The 14,245-nt window shown below is 38.1% G+C and overlaps 1 protein-coding gene across 2 annotated transcripts; it reads left to right on the forward strand.

Annotated features, from left to right (window-relative positions):
• The first annotated feature begins 8,954 nt into the window (after positions 1–8,954).
• On the forward strand, positions 8,955–12,667 carry LOC103153402 (uncharacterized). Of its 2 annotated transcripts, none has more exons than XM_007574318.2 (2): positions 8,955–9,212; positions 11,073–12,667. In XM_007574318.2, exons 1-2 carry the CDS (start codon positions 9,195–9,197, stop codon positions 12,159–12,161), a joined length of 1,107 nt encoding a protein of 368 aa, XP_007574380.1. In that variant the 5' UTR covers positions 8,955–9,194; the 3' UTR covers positions 12,162–12,667. The 2 variants fall into 2 exon arrangements, with proteins under 2 accessions (XP_007574380.1, XP_007574379.1); XM_007574317.2 differs by lacking the exon at positions 8,955–9,212 and adding an exon at positions 9,250–9,529.
• The last annotated feature ends 1,578 nt before the right edge of the window (positions 12,668–14,245 follow it).

Here is a 14,245-nt window from a genome sequence, read left to right on the forward strand (position 1 = left end):
GCAGCAGGATGATCCTTTTTCTGTTTTGTGTGTAAAATATCAGAAGATGAAAGGGGTCATGGATTGTTTTTAGGCTGGAAAGAGTTGAAAGTGCATGAACTTGATGTGTGGAACGGTTCAATAATTTTCCTTATGATGAGGAATCTTTAACAGACAAATGTTTTGCATTTCTTTTGCCAAAGTCCTCAGGATGAGTCCCTTCCTTCCTAGTTCCCATTCAAACAAATCACACACGATTGTTCTCAGGTTTGATTGAATTTCTTTTATTCTTGGCACAAACACAGTCCCATAAGTGCAAAGCGCATCAGCCAAACTAAACTACACAATGTGTCTATATAAATACAAGACCCACATCAGGCGACGGGGAAATTTCTCATTTTGTTTGCAGAGGCCTGTGCAGCAACCGATGCAGAGAATCAGCTCTGGGAATCTGTTTGAATTCCAGCCATAAATGTAAATTCAAGAGAGAATTGAAGTAGAAGGAAACGTACCGTCATGGTGGATCAACAGTACCTATCAAAAGTATTCATATATTTTTACCTTTTTTGCATTTTGTCACATTACAACTACAAACTTATTAGAATTTCATTTCCCAAAAAAAAAAAAAAAATCTGATAACGGTGGCAAACAAATATTTATTTCGTTACTCCTAAAAGAAATCAGTAAGCAGCACAACTGTTACTGTCATTGGCAACTTTATGGAGAGAAGGAGGGGAAAAAAACGGCCACTTATAGTTTGTTGCAATAGAGGAAACAGGAAATGTGGAAAAAAATGTAAGATGAGACTAATGGTGATGAGTAGTGGCAGCAGAATCAGCTCTTCAGCAGAGTGGAGGTATGGAGCTAAATACATGGTAAAAAAAAAAACAGGTTAGAAGCTGTTTAAGACATGAGAATGACAATTTGACAATTCCCAACTGACAACTTGTGTTGGGCTACTGAAATACACAGAGGTTTGTTGTAATATGACAAAATGTAAAAGTTGAAGGGTGTATGGATGCTTCTGGGAGCACTGTGTCTGTCTGTCTTTAAAACCAGTTTAAAATTTGCTGGCATTTTTGGAAAACCTTCTGGACCTTCAAGTTAGAGTGGTGTCATCACAGGGTTTTTAACAGGAGTCCGATTCATTTCTCGGTGAGTTGACCGTATCAAACGAGTTGAGCAGAACTCTGTTTGGACGAATGGTCAAATGCCTTCAATCCCAGTCAGTTGTGAGAAATGTAACCAGAGGTTCAGGCATCGTTTTCATTACTACAACTACAGTTATTTTATAGCAACATTTGGGATACAAAAAGAAAAAAATTCCACTTTTTTCCAAGAATGGACAGTACCTGTGTTTTACACACAAGCATACGTGCCTTGAAGAAACAGCAGCAGAGTGTTTTTAGTCAAGTCAACACGTTTCAACATGGCGGCTTAGAAAACTGGCTTTTATCTTCAGATCTGAGCTCTGATAAAGACCCGCATGAACATTAACATTCAGTTCTCCGCTGACCCTCAGCTGTGAGGCCCTGTCTGCTAATAAATCAATCTAGACATTATTATTTTTCACAGTATTTAGGAAATGATTGTTTTTATTAATTTAGGAGATATTTTCACTTTATAACAGTTTGAGTTTTATTTTCTGAGGTCTGTTTACTATTTTTACTTGACGGTAACAAAACTGGCTTTAAAAATAAGACATATAATCAGCCAGAAATTGTGACTGAGATAAAGAATGAAGCTTGAATTATTATAACTTCAAACTAAACAAAGCGAATGCATAAGTGATTTTCTGGATCATGGAAGTAAATTTAAAAAATAAAAAGGCTTAGCTCTCACAAATGATCTATTTCAAATTTTTTTTATTATGAAGCGTAACATTTACATTACATTCAATTCTACATTTTTATGTTAATAATGAGGGAGCAAATGTAAGAAAACAATCATTCACCCTGACAGATGAGATGTTGAGATTTGCAAATCAGTTTGGAGCAAATGAAGTCAGATGCAGTGGGTTAGACTGAAATTGTGCAATTTCAAATAAATGTACTGAATATATAGTTTAAAATCAAAACAAGAATCAAGAAAAAATTTACTGATTGCATTAATTTATTAATTAATTAATTTCTGAAGGTAGCTATTTTTCTTACCCTTAGATTTTTATTTTCCTTTTCCACATTTTTAATCGTCTATCATCCATGACCGCCCGACGTCCCGCCGCCTTGGGTGCAATACATACCACCAGTTGCCTTTATTTGACATTTTGCTAGACAGAAACTGGAGTGGAGCGTGAAGGAGAAGATGTGCAGAAAACAAACCAAACCTGAAAAAGCTCCACAGAGCTGAAACGGAGCAGCGCCCCGTCAAACAGACACATGAACCACAGCATGTAGTACAGCCTCTATCTGGAGGAATGGAGAAACATGTTCTCATGGAAAACACTGGTGTCGTTCTGTTTTCCACAGCCCTGGCTCGCAAATTCTTCCAACTTGTTTTTGAGATCCCATGTGGACAGTGTCTCCCAAAAGCTAGTCAGGGTTAAGAAGTCATGGTCAGTACAGAAGAGCCTGAGCTTCTGGTGAATTCAGTGCTGAGTTGGCCAGAGCAAACTTTCCTCTCGACTCTCCCGGTTTTCATCCGAGGAGTTGAAGTTGGCTCTCAGCAGCTGCATTTCCATCCCAAATGTGGTCAGAACGAAGTCGATGTGCAACTATTGTCAGAAAAACACAATTTTGGAATTGTGGTATTTTATATGGATTTTTTCAATAGTTGAGAAACTAAATAAAAATCACAGGTGAATACGTTTGTTCACGTGATAAGCCATTAAAAAACATACCGCTCTTCATCCTCCATCTATTTCCTGTATTGTCTTCTTCTTCATGGTTTGTGCCGATGACAACGTCTGGATGTTGATCATGTGTCTTGTGTGACGCGATAGAAGTGTTTACATTGCAGTTTGGCAAAATAAACCAATTTCGGTATGGTTGCCAAACCACCCCATCCTAGCACAAACTCCTTCTTTTTCATCAAAAAATGTGTTTTTTCAAAATTGCCATGTTTCCATTAAGCAAATTTATGATCGTTATTCCAGTTCCTGCAACTGGGGCAGTTTGATATTTTGTATTAACTACTCCGCATGCAACATGAATACTTTTGATAAACGTTTTTCAGGCATGGTGAGGTATTACGTACTTTTGCACGATTATTCACAAAACACCTCAAAAGATTGCCAAAAAACTAAAAGTCTTCTGGATTGAAATAACAAAGTAGTTATCCACCAGCATGCTGTCTGCAGAAGGCCGTGGTTCTCTCTCCTTTACCGTTTTGTTTCCTGTATGCGTACGGCATGGCCTATTCTAAGGAACGGGTGACACAGGTGGTCTGCGAAAGTTGCGTCCGATTCCGAAGTTCCTAAACCATGTGACCGTCCAGCTTCAGATATTCTAATTTTCATTACTCCAAAAATAAAAATGCATCAAAATCCATGTTACTCATTTTTGACCAATGGATGTAATACACGTCCAAAAATATTTCACTTGGTGTTTATTTTTGGAAAATGTCCCATATTTTCTGTCTACTTCAAAAAAAAAAAAGTAAAAATCAGGGATTTTGGGACCTACGGGTAAAAATTATAAAGTCAATGAAATGATGCCTTGAGGACTAAAGCTTCATTTCAACTAATTAAGGTTTGTGAAATAATAAAACAATGATATAAAGCTTAATTTTCATCTGATCATTGAGCACAAAAGTACAAGAAAATTCCTTAATATCATTTACGTTTTTGATTTTCAGTAAGATGAGTATTGCCTGGCACGAGGATCAGAAAAAATATGAAACTGTCTTCAGTTTTCACTTCATGGGTTCATTTGTGTCTCATAAAACATAAAGTGAGTCTTTTAAGGGAATTTGGAGAAACTACTGGCCTTTCAAAACCTTTTATACCATCAATCATCTCAGTTTTTCTGCCTTTAAATGTGATTACAGGTATTTTTTACAGTACTACTTCAATGGATTACCAGGTCCATTATAACCACTAAAAATGTCAACTGAACATACCAAACTGACAAATCTGAAAATATCATTTCAACCAGACCGATGGGAGTTAAGTGCACATTTACATTTAAGATGTCATTTGCTTTTAATTTACTTAAGTGAAATTATTCCAAGTTTAATTCTAGGGGAATATATCAGCCATAATAAATCTTTGGGGGGGTTTAACAAAGGAAACAAATGGCCTCTTTATAATGGAGATTGTTTTTCACGTCCCTCCTACATGGCCGCGCATTACTCAGATCGGTCAGCCATCATGCCACATGTCACACCGATGCTCCTCCACTCTCCAACACAGATGGGGAAAAGAGAAACGCCCACGCCCGGTCGTTCCCAACAAACTGCCTCGTGTCCTTTGCCAAGTTGCGTCAAGCAGCGCGGCCGACGAATAGATTCCCGCCGGTTTTTCTTGTTTTTTTCTTTTCTGTCTGTTAGCTGGGCCGCGCTTCACGTGCGGCTAACGCTTCACTTCGTCATTTGCCGTCTCTGGTGACGTCAGGCCATCACTCTCTCCTCAGCGCCATGTTGTCTAATGACGAGAATAAAGAGACACAGATTGCAGTACTACCTGTACAATACAAGACAACAGAAAGGCGGCACTCCTTTCTGTGTTTGTTTCTTGTACGTCACCGCTGGTCATTATTCAGTTCAGGATGTTGCATATCATCCCCCCTTTTTTTTTTTACAATCCATGTTTAACAATAAGTTTTTTAAATTCTGTCACAATCTCGAAACTGATGTCTGTAAAGATACACTCCAATATCGGTTGGCTCTCTTGTCAAGAAAAACATGGAGATTGTTGAGATTCCTTCGAAGTGAAATGAATATTTTACGAAATGTTTCATTTATTTCCCCTCCGTTTGCTTTTTGGTTCCTTCTCTCTCATCGAGTGTGTGTGTGCGTGTGTGTGTGCATGATTTTGTGTGGGTGACTCACTGGGTTGACTGGCCCAGGTGATGCTATAACACACTTGAATAAAATAACGAGCCTCCTTCTGAAGCCCTTTGTCTTGTTGTTGTAAATGACTCACATCGGATCGTTGTGAAGAGCGAGCGCTCGCCTTTTTAAAATTAAAGTCAAGTTTGTTTGTGTGGCACATTCCAGCAACAAAGTGCTTTAAACACCATAAAGCCATCACACAGTAACCAATCACAAAACAAGCAATAAACATTTACATCTTGTCGAGGGCCATCATCTAAATCATCAAGCAAATATACATCAGATGTATCAATCAGTGTTCCAGGTATTATCAATCCAAACCAATTCTAAATAGGTGACTTAAAGATGTATTTATAAAGATTTGGTAGTAAACTATTACTACATTATTGAAATATCAGTTTTGTCAACTGCTCTGCGGACTAAACAACATTTATTCAAATTGAGCAATGAAAACTGAAATGCCTTACTGTATTCCTCAGTTTTCCTAAGGACTTTTGAGGCTAAAAGGCTGAACTGCATCAGCTGCTGGTGATGAATACAAAGAGACACTCAGAGCTCCGCTGTGCAGCGGCTGACTTAAAAATTAATACAAGTCTAGACATAAAAACCCACACGTTAACCCAGACGTTATTGTTTATATACAATCACAAAACTATTATCTCGTGCTAATATCAGCTGTTATTAACTGTGAACACAGCCTGACTTGTCCCATAAGAAGTAGCTTGTTCCCTTTCAACACCAAACTTGAAGTACATGTGTGACCCAGCCCTCTGTAGGACCTTTGCTGCTGCTCACATTAACAACTGAAGCTCAGTGTTTAAGGAAATGAAGATTCCCAGTGGAGCAGAAAATGGATGTCAGTTCACAACGGCGTCAAAATTTGGACATTCTAATGAAATAAGATCCACGTGTTTTTGTTTTTCTTTATCCACTTATTGACCCTATGGTTACTTTCAAACCACAGTTTAGTGAAAATATGTGGCTTAACAAAGTAAAAAGTTAGATGTGAATCTTAATTTTCACATCACACTGTAGGTTTCTGTTAGCATTTCCAGTTGGATGTTACTGTATGTTTACATCTGATCTGGGCTTTTTACCCCAGTGGGATAGAAAACGTATTATTCTACCATCCATTTAAAAATGTTCCAGCTGCTAGTGGGCATAGATGTAAGAAGAGCTAGATGCTACATTAACTGTCATAAATAATATGTGAGAAAATAACTTTGATTTCATGTGTGACACACACATCTGGCACATTAAACATAATTTTGGCACATTTTGTTTTGATGATGTGAGAACGCAATATCTCACCAAGTATTTTTGGTTTGGTTTCTAGTGCAAATATCTTTGTAACCTTGAAATAAGATAAAACTAACTTACAAGATAAAACTAACTTACAAGTAACTTTTCAGTAAGACAGTGGAGCTTGTTTCAAGTCAATAATTCATTGATGTGGATGAAATAGTTCTTGTTCCATCTGCAGATTATTTCACTTATAACATGAAAAAATGTCTTCTTGTAAGTGAAGTTATCTGCTAATGGAAAAAGAACTTTTTTGTCAATATTTCAAAGGTGGAAAATGTTCTACTTTTCAAACTTTTCAAACTTTCCAAACGTTGACGTTCTTCAACTTTTGAAACTCAGACATTTCCACGTTTTTTCTAAAAAAATTCTGAGATGGATCTCGGATTTTCTGAGTTTTTTGGGAGAAATTTAAACCTTCTCTTTAACTCTTTTCTTTAATTCGTCGCTGTATCAACAGCAAATGGATGTTTTTTTTTCTGTCCTGTTAACTTTATTTCCAAAAATAAAAAGTCAGTAGAGGAGTTGTTGCTTTTGCCTGTTGCTGAGCCTCTGTCCTCTTCCAACCCCCTCCCTCCTCTCTCAGTGGTCCGAGCCGTGCAGCTGGATGTTTCGGTGGCAGGATGAGCGTGCAGCATCCCGTTTTATCCCTTCCCACACGGCAGTAATTATACTGTCAGCCGTGAGCATCAGGCAACTCAGACGGCAGCACAATAAGAGCCGTGGCAGAGGGGCGTTGAGGCCTTCACTTGCCTATAATTTTGCATCTTAAATGATCGTGTAAGAGAAGCCAAGTTGCCGTGCGGAGGATTGTCTCCACTGAGGCAGAGATATGATGAAGCTCAACAATAAGCAGGTGTTGTGCTGCTGTTTGCCACGGGACAATCAAGACAAAAAAAAGTAAAAGAAAAAAAGGAACAATTTTTAAACCGACCCAGTCTTTCTGGATGATGGGAAACACGCCAAGTAAAAGTCTTACTGCGCAAAAAAACCTCTCTGCACCACTTTCTCTCTTTTTACAGTAACGTGGGCTGGTGGGAAAGTGCTGGAGCTGCCTGAGCGTGATGAAGATCTGGAGATATTCCTGCAGCCAAAACACATCACATCAGTGCCTTATCTCACCCATCTGCACATATTTAGGTTGACAAATGACTGCCTGGAGCAGAATTTGATCAAAGTTTGACACCATGTGATTGCAGGCAGTATTAAGGACATCCATCTGATATGCATATGTGGCACATTCATCTTCAGTTTAGCTGGTATCAAAGTTAGCAGTACGACAGCATGTTAGCGTCATTGTAGATGGGGAAAAAAGGAGTATATTTCTGCCAAGAAAAAAACTCAGAAATTTTGAGCTCAATCTTGGAAATTTTCCAGACAAAACAAGGTAATTGCTTAGTTTGAAAAGACAGAAAATTGCTAGTAAAATCTCTGAAGTTTTTAGATTAATCCCGAAAAATTTCTAGAAAAAAAGTCCCATACTTTTAGACTTTGACTTTTGTATAGCACTTTTCAGCAACAAGGTAGTTCAAGATGGCTTATGTCATAAAAACACAAAAATACAAAGTCACAGAAGATACCACACAGTCAATAATTGAGAAAATCAGTAAAATGTTGGTCAGTGTTTAATTTATTATGGTTCAAATGCAACTCTAAACAAGTTGGTTTGTTGTACAGTTTTAAGGGAGGTCAGTGTTTCAGCAGCTTTTCAACTTCCTGGAAGGTTGTTCCAGATTTGTGGATGAAAGAATCAAGGCAGCACTCCATGTATGTTTTACTCCAGGTATGTTTTAGATGAAAGAATAACCTTATAATATGATGCAAAAAAGTCAATGTCACATAATACTGGCTCTTTAAAGCTACGAACATCTTATAGAGTACTGAGTAGCAGCCAGTGGTGACTCTAGAGGAGCTACAGAGAAACACAGCTCAAGTGGTAGCAACTATTAGTCCCGACCTCCACAAATTCGATTTATGGAAGAGGGAAAAATACTCAGTTGATGAAAATCTATTTTTGAAAATTCTGTCCAAGGAGTCTGACTCAGCTTGACATATTTTGTGAAGAACAAGCCGTATCCAGATGTGCAAAGCAGGTACAGACATCTATCAGTGGTCCTGAAGTCGTAATTGCAGGAAAAAAAACAACAACAAAAAAAGAATCGCATATAACTATGCCTCTCATTTCTAATTACGTATTACTTTCTCGTTTGTAGCAGTTTGTGGTGACATAATGTTTGATTGGTGTGAAAATTCCTGCAAGCCCTGTATGGTTGTTTTGTTGTAATAATGTGTTGCATAAAGCAATTTTTATGTAAAACTTGACCCTAAAGCAGCAGCAGCCAGAAAATCAACGCTTCTAAGATCTGAGCCACATCCTGTGCCTTGTTGGAAGGCTTTTGGTGATGTGATCACAGTTCTGTGTAAAAACTTTTTCTTTATGTAATCCCAGACTGACTTCATGATGCTCAGATCAGGGCTCTGTGGGGGTCAGACCATCTGCTGCCGGACTCCCTCTCGTCTTTCTCACTGGAGAAAGAGAGACCAGCGGTACATTTCAAGCTCGTTGCCTAGCTGCAGAGGGAATTTGTAACAATTGGCTGCCTCCCTGGGACAGCACGACTTGGCTAAGGACGTAAAAAAAATATATATACATTTTTATTATCAGTATTAGGAATTTGAACTGAATGCTTGAACCAACAGCAAATGCTGGCTGAAACTGCACCCTTTCTTCTAAGATATACTAATACCCTGGAATAAATCTCAGTGTCGGGGTTTTAAACACACACACCAGGGCGTTGCTGTTCTGCCTCAGCTCCCCCACCGCTGGCTGTCACATGTGAAGAGACGATGAGGTAACACACAACCCCACCGCTGGCGAACAGGAGCACGCAGAGGAGATCTCTGGCGCCATCTAGTGGGCAATGAAGCACCAAAGATATGTAAGTATGCAACCTTGGTAAGTTTTCTGTCATTTAAACAGCTGGTTCCCGTCCTTTTCATATTAGTCTCCAGTCCCACTGCGGGTAATGAAAACTTCTCAACAAAGGCCTCGGCACGAGCGCGCGACCCGCCCGATGCTAAGCTGGAGATCACGGAGCCGCTCGTGACCCTAATCTACATAATTACATTAAGGGTGCTAAAACCGCGCTGCTAGCGGCACGGTCCAAACAAACAGAGGGAGAGCTGCAGCATTGTTCTTAAGGCCAGAGAAGATATGATTCAGCAAAAATTCAGACAAGACCTGTTAATCAAATCCGTGAGTACACAATACCAGAGACTCGTTTGCATTTTGTTAAACTGTCGAAGAAAGTAAAAGTTCTTAGCAGTACAAGTTGCCTTGGAACAGAACAGTAACATTGTCTGAGTGAAAAAGATATTTTCCTACATAAATATGAAAGTAATAGTTTCAGTGATCTGTATTTTAGTCTTGTAGTTGAATCAAATCAGCTGTGTTGATTGATATTTGGGAAAATGAAGTAGTCAGCAATGACTGAACAAAGTTTATGGATGTAAAAGTTTTCATTGTCATTTGCAACAGACTCTATCAACTTTGGAGAGTTATTTTTAGCTCTAGGTGAATTTTCATTATACCTAATACAACAAACCTATCTTCAATAATGTTTTTTTAATTACAAATACAAGCAGTTACGTATTTTATATTTAATACTTAGCCTTGTAAGGGGATTTTTTGGGGGGGGTTTTGAATGGCCTGGGGCCCCGAAAGGAAAAAAAAAAGGGGTAAAAACCAACAAAAAAACCAAAAAAAAACGAAGACCCCTAAGAAAAAAAAAAAAAAAAAAGAGTTTTTTTGTTTTTGTTTTGTTTGTTTGTTTTTTCCAGATGCTAAAGCTAACGCAGAATCAGAGAACCGGGTTTCTATCATCACCAAACAACTCCTGTCTTCAAATTTTCAGTTATTCTTGATACAAACATATGAATCACATGATGGCATGTTAGTAGACGGTTTGAAGTTTTTACTTATTTAGGGCACACATGAAGAAAAGCAAAGAAGTAATTGTATCCAGACATATTAATTAAAAAATAAATAAAAATAAACTGACAATGAATAGTTGTCTTTTTTTATTTGCTGATTTTTACACCATCTTAGTTGATATAAATTGTATAGCTAGTGTAGTAACAAATCTTGTTTTGTAGCATGTGTTTCATCCAGTAAGGTTGTGGTTACAGACCCAAAACAGTCAAAGTCTGTCAAATAAAACATTATGGTTCAAATGCAGAGATATGTTTTAAGATTGTTTAAAATTATATCTTTATTAAAAAAGAAAGAAACTTTAAAGGAACATTTCTGAATCGGCTCTGGATGGAAATCACAAGTATTTTTTTAATGAGGAGTTAATATCTTACCAACAATAAATAACTTTCTTATTGTCTTCATTTACTGTACATACAGATAAGTTATTTGGTAGTTGGAGAGGATGCAACCTCACACCATGTACAACATACAAAGAGATTTACATGTAAAGCATTAAGTAACCAACTAACGCAAAGATAAACCAGACTAAAAATCTATGATATTACATTTTATTGTTATATGCAATTCTGAATGAGATCCTTTACACATTCTGTTCTCAGTATGTGTTTCAGCCAGGAAAATTACTGGTGGTGCACTGTCTGTCGCTAATTTCTGATTCCAGGGAATATAATAATCAATTAACCAACCCAGTGTAAAGATTTATAACTTTATGTTCTGAATAAACTGATTCTCTCATAGTTGATAAAGTCAAATGGTATTTTCCATTTAAGGTCTAATATGAGTCCATGATGTCTCATTCGTTTAGGAACCTGCGCAACAAGAGGAAATGTTAACCACCCATGATAAAAATGCCATGTTCCATATGACTGGTCAGAGCATCAAACAGGCAACTAAAAACAGCCTCCACTCCAATACACCTGGCCTCCATATGTCAGGCTCACATGGACAAGAGTCACTGGGTCAGCTTATGGCATCTTCACTGACCCAGGAGGGCATGGCACAGCTGGGTTCACTGGTGCTTAAGTCTCCCAGGCATGACTTGGAGAGGCTGGCTGAGGACCAGACACCCAGGCGGCCCCTCAAGCTCACCCCTCTGGATCTCCCAGAGGAGGTAAGAGAGGCACAGAGGAAAAAACTTCACTTGATCCAACAAGACGCCAAACTTGGCGACTGTAAGTTCGACATGATGCTGAAGGAGAACATCATGAGGAAGCTAAAACCGATTATGAGGCAGAAGATTGTGAAAGCAGTTGTGGGTCCTTCTCCTTCAACCATGCCAGTCGTAACTCAAGTACAAGAGAAATCCCATAGACCGCAGCTGACACGCTCTAACCCCGTAGAAAAGAGTGGAGAGAAGCAATTGCGAGACATCACACGTCGAGGAATCCCAGCATCCCTCTCCGGCAAGCCTGCCCCTCCTCTACCTGCTGCCAGAATCAAGGCTCAGGCCGCATGCGGCGGAGAGGCGTCACACAAGAACCCAAGTGCCCTCCAGTTCGAGGTAGAGAGAAGGCGGCCGAGGCTGAGAAGAGAGCAACGCCTCGAAGAGGATCAGTGCCAAGCCAACATGTCAACCGGGGGATTATGCACAGATGGAGGCAAGCTTGCCCAAGGTGTCCGAGGCAAAGGGCAGCAGGCGGAGTGGGCTTGTAGAGGCCAATCGCATGCTGGAGAGAACATCAAAGATCCCTGCACTCCCGCAACCTCACGCGAACAGGGAAGTGCCAAGAAGGGCCACCGAGAGGGAGGCGGGAAGCAATCCGTGAGATACATCTTGAACAGACAGTCGGACGAAGGTGGAAACAGGGAAGCAATTCCCGAAAGCTGGAAGGCAAAGAGGAAAATTCCCTTGATCATGAACCAGAACAATGCCTTCCCTGTGGAGGTTCTGTAAGTGTAGTGAAAGTTCAGCTTGGAAGTTGCCAATTCCTCAGATGGCGAATCAAATATTTTGTTCAGATGACAGTTTATCATGTTCCAAACTTTAATACAGAAAGTAAATAGTAGTGAGAGACACATATGCCAGGTTTGCTTTAAGTTATGCATAGTCCTGTTTGCAAAGCCTCTGTTGACGAGACTGACTTAATTAGCTTAGGCAGCCCTGGCACGGAGCGAGGCTTATGATACATCACACAGGGTGTGATACAGCAGCGATCCAACAGAATGACACAGCAGAGATTTTACTCCAAGGAGGAAAAAAACATCCAGAGGGGTAGGATCTGAACCGTGGAGATACTCAGGATGTTGACTGACTGATCTAAAATTTTGGAGTATTTTTTTTAAAACTGGAAATGGCATGATTAATATATTTTTAACAGGGTAAGAGTGTCAAAAATATATAACCCAAATGTATATTGATTTTTACTTTTTGAAAAAATAAAAATACACTAAAACTGCAAAGTGGCGATCTGATTCTGTTTGAATCAACCGTGCAAGAGTTTCTCCTACAGAAATCGCTTATGTCTCTGCCATTTAAAGTGCATCTCAAAATATGAACTTATTGAATGATCTCATCACATATCACTATGCATTGTCTGGAACATCCATTACTGAGCAACTGACAGCCCTCCTTTACAAACTGGCAAAGACAATTTTAGACTGTTCAGCTGTCCATTTGTCAAAGGTAAGTCATGCAATAAATGAGATCAAGTTGATCTGGTCTACATTCTAATATTAATTTTGACAGCAAAAGCATTTGCATATATCACCAAACTTTTAAAACATTATGTTGGATGACTAGACATTTCAGTTCCTATACTAAGCCCATGATTGTATGATACAACCAGCCAGTTGTTTTGTCAACCCCTAACAACATTGTCCAAGACGACATTTGCGGCTCCTGAAATAATTGTTTGGCACCCCCAACCACAATTTAAGAATGATACAAATTTTCTAATCTTCTCACGTTAATTTGATTGTAAATATAATCACATTTGTCCATTTGTGACATTTACTCAAAAGCAGATTTTGTTGAAACCAAATCTGTTTTTAACACATTTTTCTATACGTGGCTAAATACAGCAAACAATTTCAAAGAACAAGCAATCCAAATTATTTTAATTTTGGTGAGAAAAGAAATAATTCCCAAACTGGTTGCCTTTCTTTTCACAAAGAAACAAAAATAAGCCCCTTTTAAAAGTTTTGGAACTATAGTTGCTTAAATTTCACATTCCTACACAACAATCTGATTGCTTTATTTGTTTGACTGACACATTAAATACTTGGTTTATTGTTGACCAGGCAAAAAAAAAAAAAATCTTTTGTGACTATGGTATTTTTTTTTCATTTTATTTTATTTTTTGCTGCATGTACTTTTCGATTTAATAATTTTGTTTGGTAACACTTTATGTGAAGGGGGTTGAATAAGACTGTCATGACACTGTCATAAACATGACATGACACCTGTCATGAACATCAATAAGTCTTCATGAATAGTTATCACTGTTGTCATAAAGCGTCATTCTGTAAATAATGACACTTTTAATACAAAGTTGACATTATTCAAAATGTCTTCGTTATGACAACTTGTCATTAACCAAGAAATCATGATCTAACATAAATTTGTCATAATAGTAGTCATAATGATTTAATTATTACACTAGCAAAAGGTTTAACAAAACAATGATTAATATTTCCACTCCCTGAAATAAAGCAAAACAAGTAGAACAAGCAATAAAGATTTCACTAAGCTTTATTACAATGGTCAAATGATTTAATAACAGACTCATTAACAATTTCTTTTACATCAACTAAAGTGGAACAAGTAGCACCAGTTATGAATATGTCATTAAGTGTTATTACAATGTCATTAATATTAACTATTACCTAAAGTAAAGTGAAACAAGTAACAGTTATGACAAAGTCATTAAGTGTCACTACGGTGTCATTAATATTAACTATTACCTCAAGTAAAGTGAAACAAGTTACAACTGTTATGACAAAGTCATTAAGTGTCATTACAGTGTCATTAATATTAAC

The sequence above is a fragment of the Poecilia formosa genome, unplaced genomic scaffold (assembly GCF_000485575.1).
Source record: "Poecilia formosa unplaced genomic scaffold, Poecilia_formosa-5.1.2 Scaffold349, whole genome shotgun sequence".
In the NCBI taxonomy this organism is placed as follows: Eukaryota; Metazoa; Chordata; class Actinopteri; order Cyprinodontiformes; family Poeciliidae; genus Poecilia; species Poecilia formosa.

Coding starts and splice junctions, on each gene's coding strand:
- LOC103153402 (XM_007574317.2), top strand. CDS start 9,488: ATGATTCAGCAAAAATTCAGACAAGACCTGTTAATCAAATCC. Junction 9,530..11,072: donor AAGACCTGTTAATCAAATCC/GTGAGTACACAA, acceptor TCATTCGTTTAG/GAACCTGCGCAACAAGAGGA.